At 44.2% G+C, this 24,792-nt stretch overlaps 6 protein-coding genes and 1 non-coding gene across 9 annotated transcripts; 2 read left to right on the forward strand and 5 right to left on the reverse strand.

The window, feature by feature from the left end:
• Positions 1 to 215: 215 nt before the first annotated feature.
• Positions 216 to 1,673, forward strand: LOC6496491 (nucleoporin seh1). The gene is made up of 4 exons (XM_001960970.3): positions 216 to 483; positions 543 to 980; positions 1,040 to 1,248; positions 1,312 to 1,673. The coding sequence occupies exons 1-4, from the start codon at positions 373 to 375 to the stop codon at positions 1,616 to 1,618; spliced, it is 1,065 nt and encodes a 354-aa protein (XP_001961006.1). The 5' UTR covers positions 216 to 372; the 3' UTR covers positions 1,619 to 1,673.
• A 1,585-nt stretch (positions 1,674 to 3,258) lies between these two features.
• LOC6494086 (mitochondrial dicarboxylate carrier) lies at positions 3,259 to 5,106 on the reverse strand. Its single transcript, XM_001960971.4, has 2 exons — positions 4,596 to 5,106; positions 3,259 to 4,537 (listed from the first exon to the last, which is right to left on the reverse strand). The coding sequence occupies exons 1-2, from the start codon at positions 5,012 to 5,014 to the stop codon at positions 4,090 to 4,092; spliced, it is 867 nt and encodes a 288-aa protein (XP_001961007.1). The 5' UTR covers positions 5,015 to 5,106; the 3' UTR covers positions 3,259 to 4,089.
• Positions 5,107 to 5,160: 54 nt separating this feature from the next.
• LOC6494085 (hairy/enhancer-of-split related with YRPW motif protein) lies at positions 5,161 to 8,447 on the reverse strand. The gene is made up of 3 exons (XM_001960972.3): positions 7,243 to 8,447; positions 6,632 to 6,846; positions 5,161 to 6,185 (listed from the first exon to the last, which is right to left on the reverse strand). The coding sequence occupies exons 1-3, from the start codon at positions 7,482 to 7,484 to the stop codon at positions 5,386 to 5,388; spliced, it is 1,257 nt and encodes a 418-aa protein (XP_001961008.1). The 5' UTR covers positions 7,485 to 8,447; the 3' UTR covers positions 5,161 to 5,385.
• Positions 8,448 to 10,103: 1,656 nt separating this feature from the next.
• Positions 10,104 to 11,623, reverse strand: LOC6494084. Its single transcript, XM_001960973.4, has 2 exons — positions 11,387 to 11,623; positions 10,104 to 11,181 (listed from the first exon to the last, which is right to left on the reverse strand). Exons 1-2 carry the CDS (start codon positions 11,426 to 11,428, stop codon positions 10,363 to 10,365), a joined length of 861 nt encoding a protein of 286 aa, XP_001961009.1. The 5' UTR covers positions 11,429 to 11,623; the 3' UTR covers positions 10,104 to 10,362.
• Positions 11,624 to 13,893: 2,270 nt separating this feature from the next.
• Positions 13,894 to 15,590, forward strand: LOC6496492 (ornithine decarboxylase 1). Its single transcript, XM_001960974.4, has 6 exons — positions 13,894 to 14,197; positions 14,392 to 14,549; positions 14,610 to 14,907; positions 14,962 to 15,210; positions 15,270 to 15,338; positions 15,394 to 15,590. Exons 1-6 carry the CDS (start codon positions 13,928 to 13,930, stop codon positions 15,538 to 15,540), a joined length of 1,191 nt encoding a protein of 396 aa, XP_001961010.1. The 5' UTR covers positions 13,894 to 13,927; the 3' UTR covers positions 15,541 to 15,590.
• LOC6494083 (slit homolog 2 protein) lies at positions 15,579 to 20,311 on the reverse strand. Of its 3 annotated transcripts, none has more exons than XM_001960975.4 (9): positions 19,605 to 20,311; positions 18,827 to 19,357; positions 18,545 to 18,767; positions 18,351 to 18,487; positions 18,139 to 18,291; positions 17,899 to 18,079; positions 17,699 to 17,838; positions 17,451 to 17,629; positions 15,579 to 17,004 (listed from the first exon to the last, which is right to left on the reverse strand). In XM_001960975.4, the coding sequence occupies exons 2-9, from the start codon at positions 19,200 to 19,202 to the stop codon at positions 16,987 to 16,989; spliced, it is 1,407 nt and encodes a 468-aa protein (XP_001961011.2). In that variant the 5' UTR covers positions 19,203 to 19,357; positions 19,605 to 20,311; the 3' UTR covers positions 15,579 to 16,986. The 3 variants fall into 3 exon arrangements, 2 of the variants coding, with proteins under 2 accessions (XP_001961011.2, XP_032306330.1); XR_001408781.3 differs by having other exon boundaries at positions 17,258 to 17,629; XM_032450439.2 differs by having other exon boundaries at positions 15,579 to 17,629.
• Positions 20,312 to 20,642: 331 nt separating this feature from the next.
• Trnag-gcc lies at positions 20,643 to 20,713 on the reverse strand. Its single transcript has one exon. It is a non-coding gene; the product is annotated as a tRNA-Gly (tRNA).
• Between the last annotated feature and the right edge of the window lie 4,079 nt (positions 20,714 to 24,792).

The following is a 24,792-nucleotide window of genomic DNA, read 5'->3' on the forward strand; positions in this document are numbered from 1 at the left end:
CTTCCTTTTTTCTTTTTCGCCCTGCCGTTGACCGGTCACACCGCGACGGCTCCCGCCTACCCTTGCACTCATATTTGAATTTCGTGAAGAATTCGCTGTGTTGGCACTCCCCGATGGCGAATACTGTTCTCGAAAATGCTTTGAAGTAAGGAAAATGGAAAACTGCCCAATTTCGCTGTGGAAAACTATGGAAAAAGTGTGAAAAACAAATATACTGAAAAATACCAGTCTTTCGGAACAGCTGATTAACCTCCGCTGACCAACACTGTTTCCGGCCGCCGATAACGCTCAATACTGGAGGTTGGCAACTCTATTGATAACAACCAAAGCGTGCGATTGCAATTTGCGCGTAAATAAACAACTTTTGCAATCATGTTTGATGTGGAGCCGATTATAGCAGACCATAAGGACGTTATTCATGATGTGGTATTCGACTACTATGGCCGGCGCATGGCCACCTGTTCCAGCGATCAGACAGTGAAGGTGAGCATCCCGAAACACAATCTGGCTTTGTGTCGGAGTTATCAATTTTTTGCCGGCAGATCTGGGACGAGGACGGTCAGGGAAAATGGAGCGTGACCAGCAGCTGGAAGGCCCACTCCGGATCAATATGGCGCGTCTCATGGGCGCATCCTGAATTCGGGCAAGTGGTGGCCACCTGTTCGTTCGACCGCACAGCTTCTGTGTGGGAGGAAGTCATAGGCGAGAAGGTCTCATCCACAAATGCTCCAACAAGGAGGTGGGTGCGCCGTACCACTCTGGTAGATTCCCGCACCAGCGTTACCGATGTGGAGTTCGCCCCCAAATACCTAGGCCTTGTGCTCGCTACTGCTTCCGCCGACGGCATTATCCGGATTTACGAGGCACCCGACATCATGAACCTCTCACAGTGGCCCGTACAGCACGAGATAGCCAACAAGCTGCCCCTGAGCTGCCTCTCTTGGAATACTTCCACCTATATGGTCACCCAGCTGCTGGCGGTAAGGATACTTTAGTTTTGTACGATTTTTCATGTAATCTTTAAAAATTATACTTATAGGCGGGCAGTGATGAGTCCGCAACGCCCACTGGAAAAGTTTTCATATTCGCCTACAGTGAAAACGCTCGGAAATGCGTTAAAATTGAGACTGTAAATGACATAACCGATCCAGTCACGGATGTGGCCTTTGCCCCCAATGCTGGTCGCACCTTCCACATGCTGGCTGTGGCTAGCAAGGACCTCTACATCGTGAACCTCCGCGGCATTATGTAAGATTACAAAAGAACAACTTTTTCAAAAGGTTCAGAAGGTCCTGACTATTTAAATTTCAGGGACACGACTGGCAACTCGAAGCTGGACATCCAGACAGTCAAGTTCAGCGAACACAACTGCCCCGTGTGGCGCGTCTGCTGGAATATGTTGGCCACAATGCTGATATCAACAGGTGATGATGGTTGTGTGCGACTGTGGCGGATGAACTACAATAAGCAGTGGCGCTGCGCAGCCGTACTGAAGGCGGAGGGCACCGGCCCCACTTACGAGCCAGCTCCACCTACCCCCACGCTGGCCACCACTGCCTCGGCCACGGCCAAGTTCTACAAAAAGGGCACTATTGGCAACCAAGTGCCTTGGCACTGATGTGCAACCTGTTATTTTAATTTAAACTTCCGAATAAAGTCTTAATATAAAAGTAGTTGGAGGTTTATGCAATCTAGCTTAGAAACTTGACAAGCGAGAATATTATCATGTTGCAATTGTAGACATCAAAACATAGTTGTTGCGTTAAACTAATGTCACTTACACATCGGAAAAGTAGCCGGCATTCTTATAAATCCGATGATAAGCTTCCTGGTCCACATTTTTCGGCTCTTCAGTTCACTTCCTATGATTTTTCCCGGGACATTCTCGTATTACATCACCAAAACGTGGAGATCTTTGTGTTGTCAAAGGCACAACACACATCCGCCTAGTTGGCTTTTCGATAAACTTTAATAAGAAAACTAAAATATTGATTTTGGAATAGTTCCCCGCAAAAACTAAAATCAAAACAAAAATGTTACTTCACATGACGAAAAGAGCGAGCACTTACGAAAATAATAAAGCATATGCTTTCTCTCGCATCTCACTAGTGGCTACAGAGAGAGAGTGGTGTGCGTAAGAGAGAGCCAGATCTGATAGCCGGCTGGCTATTTTTGCCCCCATCGCAGGAGAGAGTAAATTGGGGGGAGGAGGAGAGAGTGGTGTACTGATAGTGGTAAGAGGAAGAAAACGCATTTCAAGTTCAGTGGCTGCATTCAAATTTTATTAACTTTTATTATTCATGTTCGATTAACCCCACACACATAATCATTAAACCTTTCCGTAAGTGCCATTTCATTCACATGTGTGATGCAGATGTGCATAAATTAAATATCACCAACACACAAGTGTCCAAGGACATTTTTATTATGTTAAACACGAAAAAGCATTCAGAAATGTCGCCCAATATTCCACTTAATTGACTCGAACCGCAATAAAAACGAAATCATTTCACTATCGATGACACCACAATACGTAATTGTTTGAATATCCAACCACCACCCTCCTTGCGGTTTGTCCCTGGTTATCCTGCCGTGGCTTGGCGGCTCCTGTTCCTCTGCTGGTAATCCATCGAATGAAATCCCGCCCGGCTGACTCGATGCTTTTTGTAGCCATCCTAAAAACCACCCCGCATCGGTATCAGAAGTAGTGCCCTATCCCAGATCCGAATGATTGTCTCTAATTGGAAGTTTTGACGTGTGTATTATATTATAAGGCGCTGGTGTTGACGCCGATCTCGTCGAAGTTGGCCAAACCACCCCATAAGGACCCTGGGTGGGTGGTGGTTTCCACCACATCGCGTGGGAAGTCAAAGCTCAGGGGTCTCTCACATAGCAGTAGAGTAGATGTGGAAACGTGGTAACCTCCCATCCCATCCCTCCCAAACGATTTATATGTGTTTAACCGGCAAAAATAAATTAATGCGCAAAAGATTGTTTCTTCTGGTTATTTTTTTAGGGTTGATGTGTGCGGAATGTTCCCACATTCTCTATCTGCTCTCCACAGACTGATTTCGTTTACCCGGTTTCCATGTAATACTTTCGAGTTCAAGTGATTTTATGGTTGGGGGGAACAAAGGGATATTAATTGCAAATAGCTATAATATATTAAATTAAATTGCACGTTTGGGGAAATGAAATCAGTTTAGGATCAGGATCAGGAAGTTCCACAATCTTTACGGAAAAGTAATAGGCTTGAAATTAATTTCAAGTATTAGGTTTTTAATTCATAGATTATAGATTTCTTGTACCATATGAACATTAAAAAAATGTATCCAAATCCGACGCACAATGAAAATTTTGAATATTTCGGCTATAGAAGTGAACTTCTCGCTTTCGTCACCAATGTGAACTGCCGCCTAAAGTAAATAGGACGAAATGGAACTATCTTTTAAAAAATAACTTAAAATTTAGAATTAGTGGTATTTTGGTTAGTCCACAGAATGTCACCCTTAAATCTTACGATCCTTTCCAGAGCCTGTTTTCGATTAGGTAGTTTTCAGGTTTCCAGTTTTCACACATACAATTCGAGTTATCCTTCGGAATTGTTCATGTTTTTGGTTGTTTTTTTTTTGTTTGGGGTTGCGACCCTTGCACCTTGCCTAACCCCGCTTCCTAATTACGGGTGCGAGGCATGAGCACCCAGCTTAACTAATTGCCGCGGATTGGGTCTCGTTTTCCGTAAAGGCTCACGTGTGCCTCGAATGCATGTGGTCGGTCGTATGCAAATTTCATAAACCATAAACGGTTAATATCCATATAGTGACCCCCACTAGCTGGCCGCGTTGACCAGCGACCAGCGACCAGCGGTCAGCGTGTAGCGCCTAGCGGTTAGCGGTCCTAGTCCCCTCATCCTGCGGTTCACCGGCTCAGCGGTTCAGCCCTCTTGCGGCTCATACGGTGGCAGCTGATTAGGCCGCGCAGGATTATTTCTGGTCCAATGGACAGACGCAGTGCTATGTCCAGTAATCTCAAAAGTACTCACGACCTTTCGACTAAACATGATAATTTAGTGGCCACTTCGAAAGGACATCAGTTGTTGGGAAGTTTTCCGAATCGCATACGAGCCTGCTCGTAGAGCATAAACGTGATTATCGTGTTCGGACTAACCCGCATCAAGGCCGGAATGAATCCCTTGTAGAAGGCCAATGGTCCCTGCTTGGCAATGCTCACGACCGCTGCTCCAATCCCGTCGAACTGACCCGGCTTGGCGTTCATGTACGTCGTCTTGATGACGTCGATCGGCTGGGTCATCACCGTTCCAATGCATCCGGCCAGCGTGGACGTGGCAAAGTGCAGCGGCAGGCCGTCCGTCATTCCAGTGGCGGACTGCAGCATTTGCTTGACCTGGTCGTAGGCTGCATTGGTTCCAATCGTCAGGACAATGGCCCTCGTAACAGCCGGCACTGCTCCCCGAAACAGACTGCTGACGCCCTCCTCCTTCTGGATTCGATAGAGGCCGTCGAAGACGTGCTTGTAACTGTGGGATAAAAATTATATTTGAGATTCAGCCAATCTTAGGTCTATCCTATGTTCACTTTCGACGCGATTCCGGCGGCATTTTGGCATCGTTCTGCATTCGCACGGTGACCACATCGCCGGGAACTCCCACGCATCCTCCCAAGACGCCAGCAAAAATGGCCAGTCCCACTTTGGAGCTGACCTGGCTGGCGTCGACAAACTGCTTGCCCCACTCGTACAGTGCGAAACGGGATGTGGTGTAGGTGAGCTGGCGGAACCAGGACGCCGATATTCCGTTATAGAAACCCAGAAAACCACCTTGCCGATAGATATTGCCCATGATTTCACCAACGGATTTCCTGTCGGCACCTGACTGCGTCTGGAGCTGCACCTTTATCAGATCGAGGGGATGGGTCGCGGTCACTGCCAACGCCGAGCAAACGCCTCCAGACCACCATCGTGGCAATCGCTTCGAGTTGGCATTGTTATCCGACATATATGGTAACTAGAGGCGATCAGGTGTTTTCTCTTACTTTGCATAATCCCCCAATTTTTAAATAAAGATCCAAAACAGTGACTGACAGGAAACCCCATACGACACTACCTTCTCTTGGATTCATTTTCAAATTTTTTGCAAATCAAAAAGGACGATTTTTAATTACAAACAAGTGTGTTTATTTACAATAGACTCACAAATGCTTCTCCTCAAACAAGAGACTTAAATTAAATGGGAAATACTAGCTAATCCCCCTTAGTTTGTCCCACTAATCCCACTTAGAACTATCACACTGGGCATGACTAGAGTGTAGAGTTATCGTTTTTAGACTGAGATCCAGATCACTGTTTCCATTTCCATCAGTTGGCCAACTAGTAGGCCATCTCAGCGCCCCAGGGTCGGTAGGGCTTGGCTCCGTTGGGCGTGGCATATTGCAGGACACTCGAGTTGTTGTAGTCCTGGCCCCCACTCACAGGATACTGCGGGGCTGAGCTGTAACTGAGGCTATCCGCTCCCACGGCTGCTGGACGATGGCTGTTGGTCAGGTCGATGTAGGTTGGGATCTGTTGCTGGGGCTCCGGATGCACCGCACTATGATCATGGGTGTAGTGCTGCTGCTGGGCAGGAATAGGTGTGGTTTGGGTGCGAGAATGTTGCTGTTGCTGCTGTTGTTGCTGCTGCTGTTGCTGTTGCTGCTGTTGCTGTTGTTGCTGTTGCTGCTGTTGCTGCTGACTGCTGGCCTCGACATGCAGATCATGACTGGATATAGCTTCAACACCGGCTCCACTTGTCCTGGACACACTGGTCCTGCCCACGGCCATGGGCGGCTGATGGGAAGGCGATGCACTCAGAGTAGGATAGCTCGAGACGTAGGAGCCCGGGTTGCTGGGATAGCTCTGGTACGGAGTGGCGGCACAATTCGGCTGGTAGCCGGCACTGCTCGGTGTGGACGGAGCCCAGCCTCCGGGACTGCCGCAAGTCTTGGCGGACAGCTCGCGCTGCTGGACAAAGTACTGCAGGTGGGACATGAGGCGCAGGCGCAGCGGATCCTGGATTTCCATGCCCTCGATGGTGACCAGGTAGCGGGCCACCTCGGCGGCGCACTCCCGGAATCCAATACTATGGTAGTCCATGGCCACGCGCTGCGGATCGTAGCTGAGCGAATCAAGAGCTGCAACAAAAAGTGAAAAAGAAGGCGGAGAAAGTCAATAAGCTGTCTAATCCCGGATCGGGTAAACAATTATAATAGTTATTCCCACGCGACTGCCTAGGGAACTACCCTCATAGTCCTGCCACGGGACGGATAAAAAAATAAATAGGAGGAAGGGGATGTTGCACTGCCGAGGTGGCTTCCAGGGGGTGGAACAGCGTGGGAAGCCCCGAGATTCAAGTTTCACTCGGACGAGTTGGGTGGTGGTGTTGTTACTACTATTCTTTACGGCAATCATAATTTTCCCACAAACACTACTGCCACTACCCTGCCCTCGGAACAACAGGTTAGGAGTGTTTACTCGGATTTGTGATAATGTGCCGCATATTGTTTTTAATTTGGTTGCTAAACTGCTTCCCACAGTCGCTTTTTTTGAAGGATATTATATGATATTGCAGGATACTTACTTTTCGATTGGAGGTTCTTGAGGTGCTCCACTGTCAGCTGTAGAATCTCAGCCTTTTCCAGCTTGGCAGATCCTTGTTTCTCATAAGCCGAGGGCACCAGCCTCTTCAGTTCGGTTAGGGAAGAGTTGATGCGATCCCGGCGCTTCTTCTCAATGACGCCACGTCGCTTCTTGCGGCTCATTAGTTGGCAGCTTCCGGGTTCACTTGGGGAGATTCTAAAAGTTCAAAAAGAGAAATATGGAGTTAGTAATATTCTTCATTTAAAGTAGAACCAAGTAGTAGTAGAAGGACAAGGATCCAAAAGACAAAGTTTGAGAAAGTATTGCGAAGAGATCCTAAAAGGCTTGTACATTTTTTCCAATAATAATCTTATTGCTAGTAAGATCTTTTGTTTAAGACTCCTAGTTATATCAAGTTTTAAAAATAGATCAAGTAGTTTAAACTTTAATGAATTCAAACAGGGTTTTTTCTTTTAAAAAAGAACCTTATTGCCTTTAAAACTCTAAAGAGTAGTCACTAGTCTGCATTCACTCGAATATTCACTTAAAAACTGTCACTATCCTTCACTTTCTTCAAGATTGATCTTCAGGTGTTTCCAGTATCCTACTTACTGTTCTTTGGAAGACTCCTCGGAGTACAGCTCGTCACAGTCGCTTTCGGAGAGGGCCCTCTTGAGGCTGTTGTGTCCGTGGCTGAGACTGTGGCTACTGTGGTTGCTGTGATGGCTCTGATGGCTCTGCGGCGGCGGCACCCAATGGCTTTGCGGTGTTCCGGGTCCACCGGCCATGGACATGGCGGGTCCGGCAGCATAGCCCCAGTGATGCAGCGGCGCATGTTGCATGTTGTGATCCATTATGAAAGTGTTTGTTTGCTTTTCGGTCTTTGTCTCCGTAGTGCTTCTGCGCACTTGGCGTGTTGCGCGGATGTGTTGCTGGTTGGAAGGTGCAGAAGAAGTTGCAGAATGAAGGAAAATCCGGAGAGCGGAGCTAGTTTTGAGCACGTGACTTATCGTGTGCGCGAACGGCGTTCGACTGATTCTGCAGCACACGTCCAGCGGACGACCTGCCCTTCGCCGCCGCCGTCGCTGCCGCCGCTCAACCCCTTTTTACCGCCGCCGGCGACAGCCGTCGTCCAATAAGATGCAGCAGCAACCACCCCCTGGCCACGTTCGCCCAGTTTGGGGGTAGGTACTGATCACTGTCAAATGAACAAGGCCATTCCATGTCGGAGTGAGCAGAGCCGAGTGCTCTGCCCATCCCTGTTGCACTGCCCGGCCAAATGAGCAAGTCTCTGTTTGTCCTTTCGATTTCAATAGCATCTGATATGGAAAGTATCAACGCAACATCACCTAATCGGCGCCGTGGGCGGCTAACTGTCGACGTCTGTTTGTCCAACGCCAGCCACTTGTTCTCCGCCGGAGCGACTGCAGCTCCGAATCCCGTAAAGACTATAGCTGAAGGCGCAACTCAAACTGGAGCACGCGCCGGTCGTGTGGCATCGCGTGGCGCTGAAAGGCCCCAACAAGTGCAACAGCCAACAGCCGGCGCTCCGGTGACCTTTATCTCTGTCCTGGCCCTTCATCTGGCGTGTGTGGGTGTGTTGGTCCAAAGTTTCTAGGTCAGTGTTGCCTCAAGGCCAACTGGGAACTGGGATCAGGGACCGGAACAAAGAGCCGACGAGATAAGGATGCGGGAGCAGGTGAACCCCATGCTGACCTTGAAATTCGGGCGTTAGAGGCCAAATCGATAAATGTGGCTTTAAGGTATGCTCATAAATGCCAAGGACAAAATAAAGAGTAAAATCTTACACTCAGATTAAATAAAATTAAGCATAATCTTTAAAGAAATATTTGGTGGTTTTTAGGTATTTAAATAATTTAGCTTGATTCTAAAGAGAGTTTTCAAGATAAATTTGAGCTAGAAATAGTTGGTCCTAAAATACTTTAAAGACTTTTAAATTGAACAACTTGATGGATTTTTTTAGTCGATTTTAATATGTATTCTGAAATCTGAAATAATTTTAAGACTATTTTCAAAATAGTCTGTCTTTATCATTCAAACTATTATACAGTTTTTTCCTAACCATTTTAGTAAAAATTTGCAAACTTAAAAGAAGTTTAGTTAGCAAAAGAGTTAAAAAATTTCAAGATTTAAAAACTAAATCTTTTGGTGGGATTTTTGTTAAGAAGGACCAGTGGGTAAAAACAAGAAAGGAAATCTATCTTCAGGCAGAGTCGTAGCTTATGTATCCTTGCAATTAAATTGCGGATTTTATTGATATATATTGATAAAAAATATAATATAGCTGACAGATACGTATTTTAGTACCAAACCAAATTGATATAATATGCAATAGAAATCAAGAAAGTTATGGCATTTCCGTATTTTCTATAAAAATACAGTATGATATAGAATCGATTGTAGGTTGGATAAGTTGACCAAGTATAGAATCCATCGAAAGGATCAACCTTTTAACGTTAAAAATACCAAAGTTATGGCCTTTCCGATCGATCAGTTATATGGTAGCTATAAGATACAAGCTACCAATCTCGGCCGTTCCTACTTATAAAATGCTTCCAAGGAAGAAACAATGTGTGCAAAGTATGGAGTGATGAGCTTTAAAACATAGTGACTGTTAGAACAAAACAGACAGTCGGGCAGACGGACATGGTTATAACGACACAATAGGTGCTTCTGATCAATAATATTTGTACTTTATAGGGCCGGAGATGCCTTCTTCACGGCGTTGCGCACTTTTACCCAAAATGGCAATAACCCGCTTAAAAAACCTTTTTTTTTCAATCCAATTGGAACCACTCAACTCTATTACTATATTGTTTGTTTTCCGAAACTAATAAATTTAGGATCCATAAGTGAAACATTCTTATTCCATTTTTCCGATTAGCTTGTAAGGGCCGTTGGGAGAGCCGTTTATGGTATTGTTCTGCTATATCAATTTCAGGATAAAATAAAAAATGAATGAAACGAAATTCGAAAAATGTAAAAAGTGCTTTTAATTTGATTCGGCATGCTGTCGCTCAGGTTTCAAAAAATGTGGCAAACAGCAAAGTGGAAATGGTTAATGGCCAATGCCAGTGGCAGTGCCAGCGTGGGACAAACGCTCCGAGAACTGGGAATCGGTGGACCCACCCCTAATCAAGTGAATGGCTCGCCGGATGGATAGTGCTCGAGCCAGAGCCAGTGCTCGAACTTGCACCACCGTGGTGGCAATATAGAGCCAAAATCGCAGTCGTGGCTCGTGGGAAAGCCAAAGGTTCACGGATTCTCACGCATGTCCAGCACGTGCGGGTCGTGCGCCGGAATGGATCGATTCAAGAGGAGGTATAGTTACTCCCCTACACTTGGATAAATATTGAAAGAAAATAGAAATAATGATAAGTACTTTCCTTCAAGATATATAACGAATACATATGCTTTTATCCCGGTTTCTCCCAGTGCATAAAACAAATGGCTTTTTGAAGTGCATTCAAGGTATGGAGCCAAAGGAGCGCCGCACACACACACAACTCACCATACATTTATTTTATTTTTAATGGACATTTCTCGAAAAACAACTTTCTATAATGAAAATTGCGGTCTACCGATTCAAATATACTCAAATACTCTCAATACTCTACATATTTGTATATATGCTGGTAATTCTCACTAGCTGGACGCAAAAGAGTGGAGGTTATGGAGTCACTGAGCTCCTTTCCCACTGAGGGGATAGCTTCAGAAGCTCCTAAGGCAAACATTACAGTTGTTGGCTGCCGCCAAGGACTCGTGCCTGTGCAGCTCCAGGCTGAGGGGTTCGGCGTCATCGACCCAGGTTTCCAGGGTGCACGAACTGGACTGATGGCTGGACTTCTGGGACTGGGACAGGGATCGGGTGACTGCTGCCGCCTGCTTCCATCGGGTCTCAAAGTCCTCCCACCGATCACAGACATCCTCATCCAGGGAGTTGCCGTTGATGTCCCACTTGACGATGGGCAGGTCGTCGTGCGGCGGCTCCACGATCACCAGGCTGTGGTAGTTCCCCTCCAGCTTGGAACCCAGACTGAAGCTGCAGGGCTGGAAACGCGACATGGCTGGGATTCTCTGTACAGGTTGCAACTGTTGCGGCTCAGATGGCTGGCGCTTTTCCGGCAACATGGGTTGCTGTTGCTGTGGTTGCTGCAACTGTTGCTCCTCCAGCCGCAAATCCAAACTGGAGTTGGAGGGCGTGTGCCGAAGATACCGAATATTGGCCTTGTATGGCACTTTCTCGAACTCCACGCCGGTCTCTAGCGCTTCGTAGTTTCCCTGGTTCGACATGAACTTCGACCTCAGATCCAACTTGAACTCCTCAGCCTCGCTGGCCACCTCCAAGTCCTCGCTTTTGAGGCACTCGTTCAGCTGGAGCTCTTCGTAGATGGCCTCCGTCATGTGACAGTTGCTGTTGACATCCAGTTCCGGGTCTGGGATCTCCGTGTCCATCTCCTCCTCATCCTCGTCCTCCTCGTCCAGGTGCTGGACAAAAAGTTGCTTCGAAGTTGATATTTTGCGAAGCAACTGAAAAAAATAAACCAAAAACGACAAGAGATTGTAAAAACAATCTGAATCACTCCAGTTACACACGGCGTATGATTAATGTTCGAAGGAACTGCTCAGTCTGATGAACTTTAGTGTTTATTTTTATTTCGGGGGCGGACGCCATCGATTTTTTATTGATTGTACTAAACAGTGGGGCTATGTATGTAGTTGCCACCAAACTAACCTTCAGACAGGACTTTTTGGTGCGCCTCAGCAAATACGACATTGCTGCTGTGGGTGTCTGCTGTGTCGCCGCCGTTTAATTCACAAAAAATCGTGCAATTACAGGGGCTATTGTTGCCGTTCAATCAGTGGCAAGTTGTTGGAAATCAGCCGGGGCAAGTGCCTCATCGCCGCTGCAGCCCGTTGGCCTAACCAAACAAAACTGAAATAAGGAAGCGGCAGGCCGAGCCCTGCCAGGTGGAGCAAGGACTTCCCACACCCGAGCTGGCAACTCGAGCCACATGACTCATGGTCGCGTCGCGATGTTCACTGAGAAAAATCCTATAAGTTTCTAGTTTGGAATAAAGTTAAATTATAATTAAATTTTATAAAATTAAATAAACAATTTTATGTAGTTAGTAGTAGTATTTAGAATAGTTTATTAGTTTTTCTTACATTTCAGAAACCTTTTAGCCAGTCTTTCTCCCAGTGTAGCTTGGAGCACTGCAAGCCCCAGCTGAGAGCCTCTGACGGCACAGGCGCAGTATAATCCAAAACGCACAGATTGGTAATCTCGAGTGGGGGCGCCCTTAATGCGATAATGGCCCGGCTTGAAGAGCTTTCTATCCCCCACTACCCCATCCCACTCCCATGACCCGCTACCGCAGCACCACCCCCACCCGACTACTCGTTGCATTTAGTGAAGGTCCTCCAGATGGCCGGTCAAGTGGCGAGCGCGTGCTGAGGGGCCAAAAGGTGAGTCCTGCTCCCTGATTATTATTACGCTGTTCGTGTGGCAGTGTTGTAGGGGCGCCACATTGGCGGTGGCTTTCGCGGCAAGTTTATTATGAAACTATTTCCGCGGAGGGTTGCCGCGAAACTTACACTGGCAGGTGATGGAACAAAAAAAAAGGAAAAAATATGTATTGACTTGTCAAGCTTTATGGCCGAACTATTTACGCCATTTCTCTATAAATAGTGGTTGCTTATTAAGGAGCTAGTAATTATTTTTAAAGAGGTTACTATTAGTTGTTATAGTATGGGTCTTTAAGAGGCTCTTTTAATTTTAAATCCTATTTATTTATTTTTCCATTTTATTTTTTATTTATTTTTTCCAAGGCTTATCAGTTCTTCAAAGTAATAGTTTTCATGAACTTGTCGCCCTTTTCTAAAACTGATTACGAGTGCCAAGTTCAGGGCTTGACAACAAAAAACTGAATAAAATACAGATCTATCTGAGGCACTATTTTACCCACAATTAAATACAAATAATTCAGTTTGTTATGGGAAGGCGAACGACTGACACTTATATTAATGACATTTGCATGTTAATTTCCAGCAAATTAGGCAAATGATTTAAATGCATTTAAAATTAAAACAAAAAATGGGAAATGGAAACCAGTTTTTCAATTCCGTATGGTTTCGAATGTATGTTGTCCTGTTGTGGAAACTGAAAAACACTTTTCAGCCTGTCGTCGATTTGTCACATCACTCACTTTTGAAGTGCGGTTTCGGGTTGGTGTTTTTTGGAATAGTTCTCAGAATCGATGTCCCTCGACTGATGATCCTCGCAGCAAATGGCAATCTAATCCCAATGATTCGGCATTCGTTTCTATATCTTTCGGTTCTCAAAGCATGACTGAAATTTTGATATTTTTTTGCGGCCATCACTCAATACTTTTGTCTGTGCCTTCTGACAGTTGTCTTCCTGGCGAAAGGGTGCTCCTGTATCTCCTGTATATTGATGGGTTGGCTAATTAAAGATTGATGGATTGAGGTCCTGCACTTGGCAACAAAAAGCGGCAATTGCCAGTATCGATTGCAAAAGTTCGATTTTAATTTTTAATTGCACGCTGGACGAGCCACGAGACACGAGGCGTTTGTGTTAAATTGGTCAGGACCGCAGGACACACCACAGGCAGGACGAACCTTGAACCCACCCCTCATCCCGGCTTGCTATTCTATTATTATTATTATTGTCATTGCCGTGGAATTTGTCGAGGGGTGTGACCAAGGGGGTTGGTAGGGGTTTGCGATGCAACTCTACACCGATCTCTCAATTTCAATTCCAATTCCGATTCCGATTCGGTGTGAAGTGGCTAATGTCCTCGGGGCAAGTGGCAATTATGGCCACTCCTCGGCAATCGCTGTTGAAAATTTACATTTTATTAGATTTACATGCGCGGAACGTGCCTCGGCATTAAAATTATTTACGATGCCAAATATTGTTGGTTGTAAATTACGATTTCTGGCAAATATCTCGCACAAGGTCGACCCAGTGGACGGGAGGCGGAAGGCGTGGCAGTGTAACGGCCGCTTGACCTTTGTCGCCAATTAAACTCTCATTGTTTCGGCGCCTTTGGCCGTCGAAGGCAACGTTTTCGGAGCGTGTTCCTAAATGATTTCCAAGTCTGTTGCGATTCCGGCTATAAAAGTCGTTGACTGATAACAATATAGACAATGTCTACAATATAGACATCGTAAATCGGATTAGCCGGAGCAATACTAGGCACTATAGCTCTCTCCGACTGTCAGTTGTCTTCGGAACTTATAGCGGTGCGAAATGTCGAGTGAATTGCCGGAAATCAAGTACTACGAGCGCGAGCTCAACGTGCGCCAGATCATTGAGGACTCTAACTTACAGGATCTGGACCAGGCCCTCAACATTTGCGATCTGTCCAGTGTGGAGCGCAAGTACCAGCTATGGAAGAAGCTCCTGCCCAGGATCATGCCCTGCTACGCTGTCAAATGCAACGATGATCCTGTGCTGGTCAAGTTGCTGGCCGAACTGGGAGCGGGATTCGATTGTGCCTCCAAGAACGAGCTTAAACTGGTGGGTATAGCTTTCATAATATTCTTCCGATGATTCTCCATCAATACTCATTCAAATCTGGGAGCAAAGTTTGAATGGGGAACCTTTAAAAGTTTTTAAAAAAGAAATTTGAGGAAATAACTTTTCGAAACACAATAAATAATACTACGATCCTCTATAAATAAACCTAAAATAAATAAACCTTTCTCTTACAGGTTCTAGGCTTCGATGTCTCACCAGAACGCATTATATTTGCAAATCCCTGTCGTCCTGTGAGCCATCTGGACTATGCCAAGGAAAACCGAGTGGCCAATGGCACGGTGGACAACGAGTTTGAGGTGTACAAGCTGCACAAGCACTACCCAGAATCCAAGTTAGTCTTACATAAATATGAAACATCTCTGAAGTCTATAATAATAGAATTCCCCTTCAGTTTAATTGTCAGATTCAAGAGCGAGGCCAAGGAGGCTCAGTGTCCTTTGGGCGACAAATTTGGCTGCGATGCTGATGCAGATGCCACTGCTTTAATGTTGTTGGCCAAGTCTCTGGATCTGACGGTGACTGGTACCAGTTTCCATGTGGGTTCAGGTTGCAGTGAACTGGAGGCCTACGATCGGGCCATCAAGAAGGCCAAGAACATCTTCAAGTTTGGGGAACTTCTGGGTTATGATATGGATTTTTTGGATATTGGTGGTGGTTTTCCGGGCAGTGATGATGAAAAGTTTCAGAAGGTTAGTCTTAAAAAGTCTCGAAATACGATCTGAAATCTAAGATGTTCCTTAAAGATTGCAGATATAGTAAATACTTCAGTGGAGAAGCACTTCCCAGACGAACGTGTTCAAATAATAGCGGAGCCAGGAAGATATTTTGTGGCGGCGGCTTTTACTTTGATTTGTAAGATCCATGCCAGGAGGGAAATTCGGAATGAAGCTGGAAAATTGGACACTGTGATGTACTACCTAAATGATGGTGTTTATGGGTCCTTCAATTGCATATTATATGACCATCAGGTGGTTACCGCCCAGCACTATCTGGTAAGATGATGAAATGAGTCCTTAAAGTAGAGTTCTTTAAATGATAATTATTCCAATAGGATGATGCTGAAAACTTGCCAAAATTCAAGTCCTTGATTTGGGGACCCAGCTGTGATGCTTTGGATAAGGTAATATGGATTTAAAAACTATTATAATTCATTATTGAGAACCCATTTAATGTAGATATCGGAGGACCTGCGTCTGCCTAACTTAAATAGAGGAGATCTCCTAGGATTCCCCAACATGGGAGCTTATACCATGCCCATAGCTAGTCCTTTCAATGGCTTCGAAATCCCCAAAACCCTGTACTTCCGAGCCATACAAATATGACTAAACCAAGCTTCAAATGAAATAAAAGAAGTAATGAGTTGCATTTGTAACCAATATGGATTCTTTATTTGTTGGATTCTCGGATATATTCCCCATTTAGGGAATATATTAGCTCACCCATGTGAGCTATAGAGCATTACGAATACCCGGCTTACAGTTTGTTTCGTAATATTTTGAAAAGAATAGCTTTTGCCAAAGGAAACTGACCCGAATCGGTGGTGCAGCGCATTCTTTTGAAAATATTATTGTTGGATACCGTTACCAATATCCTAACCAGTACCGTTATCCACTGCTATTGCCCCGCCCCACCATTGGGTGGGTGGCTACTGACCCAAGCCACCGACCGGATGGAGAGGTCAAAGGAAGCGGAAGCGATAGGATCGGAGAGCGGAAACGGCATCCGGTTTGTACAACTAATTGAATTGGAACTTAATGAACGTGTATGTTTCGTGTATAAAAGTAGATGTATAAAAAAATTTCAAAAATTCCACTCGGCAATACATACAAACATACATTAGCTAATTTCACGTTTCTCTATTCTTTTTTTTAACTTTTAACTTGCCTCTTGCGTAAATATATTTTTAAACTTTATCCAGATGCCTCAAAAATGTAAGTAAATGTACTATAAAATGTCACTATTTTAGCTTGATATGTCACGATATATATAATATAACAATATAATAACGATATGCATTCTCGATTTTGTTTTGTTGTGTTGGGAAGTGGGATTGTTTTTTTGTCAAGATTTCTTTTTGGGAGTACTTGCCCCGTCGTTTGTGGCAAATAAAGAGTACAAACTACTTATTCCATAATCAGTTCTTGGGGATTGATGCAAATGAATATTCTCGGAGTTGTGTTTGGAATCCTGCCCAGGATTTAGGAATGGTAGGAATGGTATAGGGGTAGGAGTAAAGGTGGAACTGGTTGGTGATCTGATGATCTCAGGTGCGGATGCTAAGAACGCGTTTTATAATGATTGTATCTCACAACACCGACGACAAGACGACGATAGACTACACATAATAAATGTTGGCTTAATTGCACATTAATATCCTGTCGGGCAAGGACTATCTGGGGGTGTAATCGTAACAACGAATTTTCTTTTTTCTTAATAATAACAATATTTTTCTGATATGTTTGAGTTTCAATTTCGATTTGGGTTTCCCTTGTGCCTAAATCAAGCCTTACAACTAAGCTATGTCCGTTAACAATATCCTGCCGACTCCTTGAATCCTCAGCAGTGTTTATATATCTGTATTCTGTATATATATATCCCCATTCGTGTCGAGCTACTGTGCAATCTCTCGAGTTGTTGGTTTTTTTTTGATTTGGCTGGTGGCTTCTTTATCGGGTGGTTGCTGTGCCAGGCTGCTGCCCTCTGCTTCTCTGCTTGGTGGCTTCGAAAAGCGTGCTTTCTGACTCTAATTAGTGGCAGAGTTGCATAATTCACGGATTCTCTATAATCTATAAGAAAACATATACAATACAACAACACAGAAATGGTTTTTTCTTCGATGGTTCGAGTGGTTCGAGTGGTCGGTGAAATTGATTTAAAGTTTCTTTTTTGTTTGTTTTATGTTTTTGTCTTTTTTGTATAGAAAACCGAATCGAGTCGAATTAAAAGGCAAATGCATTGAGTGATAAGCACCATCTATCACTGATCACTTGGCAAAGGTAAGTGGCTGTGTGTTTCTGTGTGTCTGAAGCTGAAACTGACCCACATAGAACATCGCGTCTAGCTATACAGATAGACAGTTAGTAAGATAGATAGATGGCGAATGGCGAATAGCGAATGGCGAGATTCGTTTTTAAACGCTAGTCAGAAACGCCACGCTACACACGGCAATCTGGGCCAGGATGTTCACTTGCAGGATCCGCATCAGACCGCCGCTGGTAGGCGAGGGACTCACATTGAGGCCGGAGCAGTGCATCTTCTCGGTGGGCATCGCCTGGACGAAGTACTCGCGATTGTCCAGCGACATGTGGCACAGCGGCTTCTTCTTCTGCGACATTTCGTCGTCCTTGTTCTTCAGGTCCTCCAACAGCTTGGGGAACCAGATCAGCTCACAGGAGCAGTTCAGTGGATTATCTGCACGATATTTGGATGTTAGTCTTTAATAATTAGAAAGTATTCCTGTAATGGAATCCCATGACTTGCCGGTTATATCGATAATGCGTAGAGTATCTATAACAGGCTCCATTATATCCTGGGGTATGCGCTGCAGCTTATTGTTTTGCAGATTCAAGGTCTCCAGCGAGTTGAGATTCTCGAAAAGGACACTGGGCAACACTTTGATGCTAAAAATATTAAGATTATGAGTGGTTATAGTCTTATTAATTTGTACTCAGTTAACCCACTCATTCTTCTGAAGATTTAGGAAAGTTAGAGAGTCTCCAAAGCCTGTGAAAGCATCTTCGGCCAGAACATTGATATTATTGTTGCGCAAATCCAGATGCCGGAGACGGTGCAGAGGACGCAGTGCCTCACTGGGAATGGTGTGGATTTGGTTGTCACCCAGGCGTAGATATTGCAGGTTTTCTTTAGCGAGGAAGATTAGCGATTCAGTAGATGAGTAGGAAACAACTTAAAGAACCAACCTTCTAGTCCTTTGAAAGCATCTTTGTCAATGACACTGATCTTGTTGCCCTCCAACTCCAAGGAGTTCAGCTGTGAGAGATGCGAAAAGACATTGGCAGGCACTGCGGTGATCATGTTGTGGGCCAAGATCAAGGAGTCCAAGTTCTGCAAACCTGTGGGGATAATTAAACAGTAATATCTTACTGTAGATTAGATACCCCACAGTACTTGCCTTCAAAATCTCCTTCGCTAATGGTACGTATCTTATTTTCCTGGATTTCCAACTTCTTGAGTGTGTCCAGAATGGACAGAGCCTTTTGAGGGACACTGTTCAGGTCGTTACCACCCAGATTCAGACGTTTTAGTTTGCTATAAGGATAATAAGGTTAAAATATTGCAATAGTATAAAAATGAGGGAATTTTCACCTCTCTAGTCCACGGAAAGCCTCTGGGTCTATTTGCGTAATCTTGTTCTCGTAGAGCGTGAGAATCTCCAAGGTCTCCAAGCCCTCGAAGGCATTGTTGTGGATCACCGAGATTTTGTTGTGATTGAGATTGAGGATCAACAGGTGGAACAGATGCTGCAGTGCCTGTGAGGGCACAGTCTTCATTTGGTTGAGAGACACATCCAGCTGGGTAAGGCCCTTGCCTGGAAGAATACAACCAGAATAGTAAAGAAACTCTACAGATTTTAAGGAATACTCTTACCCAATGAACTGAGGGCATTCTCCTCGATGGCCGCCAGGCTGCTGTTGTGAATGGTCAGGTGGCGGATGTCCAGGGCTAGGAAGACGAAGCCCTGCAGCTTGGGCAGGTTGTTGTGGCGCAGCTTAAGGTAAAAAATGATGGGGCTCTTGCCCTTGAGCGTGCCCATTGACTTGGTAATGTGGGCCAGATCCGTGGTCTCGCACAGGATGTCCAGGCCGTTCTTCTTCACCGTACAGATGCAGGGCGAGATGTCGCTCTGCTCCGGGCACACCTGCAGCGGCGGCGGGCCCTGGGCCAGCACCTGATGGAGCACCAGGAGCAGCATCATTACCGCCAAGTTCCCTGGCTGCATCTGCCATAGCTGATAGCTCGCCATCTTTCTTTCGGGATTCAAGTTGGATGTTTGGTTTTTGTAAACTAAAGTCACGAGTTTGGATGTTTGGATGCGGCGTTAGTGGCGTTTCTGATGCCTTCCTCCTTGGTGATGAGTGGTGTCTGTCTATGTACAGAGTGGCTATTGCTATTGTAGCCCTGCGGGTGAGGAGCAGAAGATTGGATTGGATTTAGGGGAATGCTCGTTTAAAACCTACTCGCACCAGCTACTCGCAGGGGCGGCAAATTAAGCGGACAATGCGCGATTTTATTTGGGTTGTGTGTACTCGCGGATTCAAATAATAAATTGCCCGCAATTGAGTCTGTCTGTCCGCTAGTCCGTTAGTTCGTTGTCCGTTAGTCCATCCACTGTTGCCACTCCTATGAGTCTCTGGCTTTCTCTTACCTAAATGGTTTGTCCGTGCCAAATGAAACATGCTTCCAGTGCCTCCGAGATGCAACAAATTGTGGCCACAAGTCGAATATTGATATCGAACCTGCTACAGATACATATACATACATATGCCACCTAACCCACACACAGGCTCACACTCGCGCTCTTACACACACACCGAGCCGCTCTCATCTGCGGATGGTTGTGCGTGTGTGCGGGAGACGGGCGGATAGGCGGGCGAAGAGTCGGGCCACGGGGCGTATGCGTAATGGCAGTGGGCCAGTGCCAACTGGGTTAGTTAGTGTGTGTGTATAACGATGTAACGGAAAATCGATACGGCGACAAATAGCAGAGGTGAGAGGTTGCGAGGTTGAGAGGTTGCGAGGTTCTCAGGCTTAGGCTGTTGAATGGCCAAAGCGTACGAATCTGCGTACGCAATATCAATATCCTTACAGCATTTGCAGAAAAGCGTCACCGTCGTCGTCGATATCCTTTTATGATTTTCTATCGTTATACTCCAGTTGTATACTCCTGTTGCATTCTCTTCAAAATTTGATTGGCAAAAACCCCGATTCACTATCAACAGAATCTGAACTCTGATCCGGACTCGGAATCGGGAAAAGATACAATACAAAAAAATGATGCGAATCTTCAGTTGGATGGAAAATGAAGCACGTTTGGTTGGCAAAACCGACGATTGCGGACTGGAGAGCTAAGCTCGAAATAAATTATAGCCTGACAGATGCAATACTTGGGGTGGTTTAAGCTTCGCAGAGCTTTCCCCAAGTTTTTTCAGTCGCTCAAAATAAATCGTGGCACCTGATGCAAAGAAAAGTTTAAAAATACGATAGTTTTCTTCAAAAATCAAGAAAAATTTGAGGGAAAAATTTTCTGGTTTATTGTGATATATTATAACGTTACTTTTTCATGTTTTTTGCTAGCAGATATTTAAAAAAAATTTTACAAATTGGACCAAAATAAATAACATAATCTTCCAATAGATTCTTTTTTTAAAATATTAAAAAGTAAGCTTAAATAAAAAAAGTATTCTGCATCGGCCGGGAATCGAACCCGGGCCGCCCGCGTGGCAGGCGAGCATTCTACCACTGAACCACCGATGCCTGTTGAGTGAGGCGGAAATTTTACCAGTATTTAATTTAAATATATTAAGAATTGGAAATTTGGAAAAAAAAGTGTTGGAAATTGACGGCGTTTTTTTAAATTATTGCGCGTTCTGAACTCTAGGTGGCGTTAATTCAAGTTATTTCCTAAGAAATTCCCACAGGTGGCGCTTATATGGTAAAATATAAAAATAAAGGTAACTGGCGCCTGTCAATACTATAACATGCAAAGGTTCGTGTCTAGGAATCGTAATTCCTAGTTGTGACACATAGATGGCGCTTTAGTTGGTCATTATCCTTTTTAGAACAATGGTTTTCGTCTAGGATTAGGGAGCTGAAATATAATTAAAAGGTAGTTATTTTAATTAAACTTTGGTTTAATTTTTCGGAAATTCAACAAAACCAAACCAAAATAAAAATCGCGAATAAAATTTTTGAAAAATACAAATTTTCCCATGCATTTATAGTTCGGACTAATGGAGGAGTAATTTGAACTTTTAGTTGGAAGCAGCGGAACCATTTTTCCTGGCTTTCAAAGAATTTCACCTAAAAAAAGTTCTATGATCTATAAGTGTATGATCTATAAAATAATAATAATATATAAAATAAATAAATATCTACGTTTTTTTCAGATCACATCACCTCCTGGCAGTTTCATCAGGCCCTGGCCCAGTTCTCCAATGCCCTCCAGTCTACCCAACTAGGTCCTGTACTCAATCAGTTTGGGGTAATAATAGACTTTTTTGGCCATAGGATTCCCAGGACAGGAGGCAGAAGGGACATCTTCCTTGAATTAAATTTAAATAAATATATATGTATAATCATGATTTATTCTTAAAATATAGAATATTTTTTTGAAGTGTATTCGTGTGTGATGTATCGAAACCATTGAAGACACAGACTTTGCTTGTTACCAATCTGACTGCGTCAGCTGACTGCTCCAGCAGCCATCGTCCTTTGATGACAATCCTGATCAGGTTACAGCCGCACGTGGGCGTAATTTTCTCGCAATTAGGATGCGATTATGATAATATGAGCGAGCGCCGTCGAAAGGGTAATTGAAGAACAGTTTCAGCTTCAGCTCCGGCTCCAGCTTCTGGTTCTGCTGCTGTCCTGCAACCCATTCCATAGCATACCCCCTTCTGACCACCGTCGCCGGGAGATCCTTGCGTGTGGCCACGTGCCGGGTGAGACGCCTTCGGCCGGTACAAAGTTTCAATTTGATATTCCTTTGGAGTTGCCTTCGGAGTTGAGCGTCTTGGGGTTGTTCCGGGCCATGGATTAAGTTGAGAAAATGCAGACTATGTTTTCTGGTCCTGATGCTGCGGCAGTGGCAGTGGCAGTGGCAGTGCGGCTTATGAGCTGCCAGTGGGTGGAATCAGCATATGGGCAGACTTTGCATTTGACAAAGTGCGAAATCCTTTACACTTTGAAGCCTGATTGACTTCTTATCCTTGAATGGATTTGAATGGAAATTGTGTTTCAGCTAATGGTGGGTTGTACTCTGTATCCTGGCAGCCTTCTGGCAGTCCCCTCGCCCTCTATTTTTATTCCTTGGCTGGAACTCGAGTCCTATATAAACAAACGGAAGATAATCAAGATGTAAAACACAATCCTGGCTGGCAGAGGGGTTGGGTTCTGGGAGAAGAGTGTCTGGAGGGTGTGGGAGGCGGCTTTGTGGCTCGATGTAATTCAAAACCAAACAAAACGTTGAGGAATCAAAAGGCAAGCGATGGCAAATTACAGTTGTGTTGCGTTACAGTTACAGTTACATGTTGCAGTTGCCTCACAAAAATCCAAAAGGTAAGGGGGTGGGGTGGAGGTGGGGGTGGCGCTAAAAAAAAAAATTGTGAAGCGGAATTTCGCAATTTCACTTTGTACTTGGAAAACTGTTATTAACTTAATGAAGGAGTGTTGTTGCACGGCACATTTACCTGACACGTGATTCGGAGCGAACCGGAAGCTGATGGTCCAAAAATAAAAGGAGCTTTGGGGGGCTTTGCTTTCTTGTTTAATTTTTTTTTTTTTATAAATAATCATAAATAGAAGATGAGTTAAGAAGACACGTTAAATAAATTGTATTTCATTGGAATTTGTATTGCACTGCTAATAAGTACTTGGGGGATAGAAACTTAAAACATTATGTAAGGTTAAGAGCTTAAAATTCCCAGGAGATATGCTGCTAGAAATAGCTATTTTCCTTAGAATACTTTTTCTCCTAGAACCTAGAACAAGTCCCAGAATAAACCCTCAAATTTAACCTCTCCATCCCATCCTCCTTTTTCTTCATTCTCCTCCAAGTTATAGGCCTCGTTAATTAGGTTATATCTATTCGGAAAACTTTGGGATCTGCCTCCTACGGATTTAACAGCAGTTAACAAACCAAGCCCGTCGGTGGCTGTAATTAAAACAAAAAAAACAGAGATAGCAGCCTTATCTTCTTTCTCTATTTTCTTCAAAGAACCGTAGCACATGTGCCTCTTGTGGCACGGGGCAGGAGACCAAGCGGTCCCTATGTAACCGTATCTTTGCATTGGCGCTCAGATGAAGCTCATCTGGCAAAGTGGCAGGTTAAGTAAACAGTTTCATTGTGCGAATTCAATTAAAATTTATTCAAAATACGTCAACGGCAGCTACTCAAAGCTGCTACTTCTACTATATTGCAACAAAGTGCCAAAGTATCTGCAACTGCGACGAGATACTACTCCCCGTGCTATGTACTTTTAAGATACACATCTCACTCTCTCTATATCGGCTGCCATTGGCAAAGGGGCGTGACAGGGCCATGGCCACGCCTAGACGCTCAAGTGGAAAAGAGACAACCGTATGAGTAGACTATGTTATGTATCCGTGGCAAGTATCTGTGTGTGAGTCCATGTGCCACTTGACGGTGGGTGTTGTGCGCTGTAACTGCTCTCCTGGAAAGTGGGGCAATTTGTGGAGTTGGTGGGGTGGACAGGGAGCGGGAGCGGGAGCGGGAGGAGCAGGAAGGTGCTGTCGCCCCCGCACACGGTAGCAGTTGCGATAGCCATACCCGGAGCTTATGCTGCTGCCACAACTGGAAGTGGAATGGAGATGGAGATGGAGCTGCCTCGCGCTGACAGCCGCTCTTTTCTGCTGGCATTGGCATTCGGCTCTGGGCCTGCTCACTTTCTGCCATATCATCGTCGTCATCATTCGCCGCCAAGATCATCATCCCCGTCATCGCGTATTCGGAAAGTCTCGTATTATCCCTTTGTGCGAGGCAACACATGCTCACACCAACCACCTACCTGTCCGCCGGACAATTTCCAACTACCGGTTTCCACTACTGCCACCTATCTTCATATCTATCCACCGGCCATGCCACACTGTCTTATTAGTCTTTTCCAAATACAATACGATTTTGTTATCCAAAGACGCCAAGAAGAAATAATTGACTGAGTTTTAAAACCTTATTGAGTTACTTTTTTTTTTAAATAAATATCTATGCATATTTTACATCATAAAATTTAAATTCAAATATAAACAGCAAACTGTAATTACCATATATTTAATTTATGAACAAATGTGGTTTAATTATGGGAAATTAGATTCCACTTCCGAGGCAATGTTTCATATTTAGCCGCTGTTTTAAATTTAAATAATATCTACCGACGGTAAACTAAATTTAAAAGCATAGCTCCTTATGACTTAAGATTTAACTGAGTTCTTGATTATAAAAAGTAAAAACAAAATAATAGATTTTTTTTTTCAGTTTAAATACTTTATAATAAACAGATTATCTTAAATTTCAATCATTGCATTTATGTTCAAATTTAACTGAAATTATAGAAATTAACCCTTAAATGTTTCTGTTTAAAATACTATAATCTTTTACAGACTTACGTCTATAATCTTATTTAGAAACCTATATAAAAAAAATCATTTTCAGATTAACAATTTTCAAATTAACTATAATAATACATGCTTTCATCTAAATTCGATACAAATTCAAAGCGTTTTAACTATCCAACTGCACCTTATTCAATCGTTTGTAAATTATCGAGGACCCTTAAAGCTCCCTTTTTAAAATATTATACTTCCTGTACTTTTCGACA

Source organism: Drosophila ananassae, chromosome 3L (genome assembly GCF_017639315.1).
Source record: "Drosophila ananassae strain 14024-0371.13 chromosome 3L, ASM1763931v2, whole genome shotgun sequence".
NCBI classification, from domain to species: domain Eukaryota; kingdom Metazoa; phylum Arthropoda; class Insecta; order Diptera; family Drosophilidae; genus Drosophila; species Drosophila ananassae.

Coding starts and splice junctions, on each gene's coding strand:
- LOC6494083 (XM_032450439.2), bottom strand. CDS start 19,202: ATGGCGAGCTATCAGCTATGGCAGATGCAGCCAGGGAACTTGGCGGTA. Junction 18,292..18,350: donor TAGCGAAGGAGATTTTGAAG/GCAAGTACTGTG, acceptor TTATCCCCACAG/GTTTGCAGAACTTGGACTCC. Junction 17,839..17,898: donor CTAAATCTTCAGAAGAATGA/GTGGGTTAACTG, acceptor TAATATTTTTAG/CATCAAAGTGTTGCCCAGTG.
- LOC6494084 (XM_001960973.4), bottom strand. CDS start 11,428: ATGTCGTATTTGCTGAGGCGCACCAAAAAGTCCTGTCTGAAG. Junction 11,182..11,386: donor CCAAAAAGTCCTGTCTGAAG/GTTAGTTTGGTG, acceptor TATTTTTTTCAG/TTGCTTCGCAAAATATCAAC.
- LOC6494085 (XM_001960972.3), bottom strand. CDS start 7,484: ATGGATCACAACATGCAACATGCGCCGCTGCATCACTGGGGCTATGCT. Junction 6,847..7,242: donor GAGGAGTCTTCCAAAGAACA/GTAAGTAGGATA, acceptor TTGAACTTTTAG/AATCTCCCCAAGTGAACCCG. Junction 6,186..6,631: donor CAAGAACCTCCAATCGAAAA/GTAAGTATCCTG, acceptor TTTTTGTTGCAG/CTCTTGATTCGCTCAGCTAC.
- LOC6496492 (XM_001960974.4), top strand. CDS start 13,928: ATGTCGAGTGAATTGCCGGAAATCAAGTACTACGAGCGCGAGCTCAAC. Junction 14,550..14,609: donor AAGCACTACCCAGAATCCAA/GTTAGTCTTACA, acceptor ATTCCCCTTCAG/TTTAATTGTCAGATTCAAGA. Junction 15,211..15,269: donor TTACCGCCCAGCACTATCTG/GTAAGATGATGA, acceptor TTATTCCAATAG/GATGATGCTGAAAACTTGCC.
- LOC6494086 (XM_001960971.4), bottom strand. CDS start 5,014: ATGTCGGATAACAATGCCAACTCGAAGCGATTGCCACGATGGTGGTCT. Junction 4,538..4,595: donor CCGCCGGAATCGCGTCGAAA/GTGAACATAGGA, acceptor TTTATCCCACAG/TTACAAGCACGTCTTCGACG.
- LOC6496491 (XM_001960970.3), top strand. CDS start 373: ATGTTTGATGTGGAGCCGATTATAGCAGACCATAAGGACGTTATTCAT. Junction 484..542: donor CCAGCGATCAGACAGTGAAG/GTGAGCATCCCG, acceptor TTTTGCCGGCAG/ATCTGGGACGAGGACGGTCA. Junction 981..1,039: donor TGGTCACCCAGCTGCTGGCG/GTAAGGATACTT, acceptor TTATACTTATAG/GCGGGCAGTGATGAGTCCGC.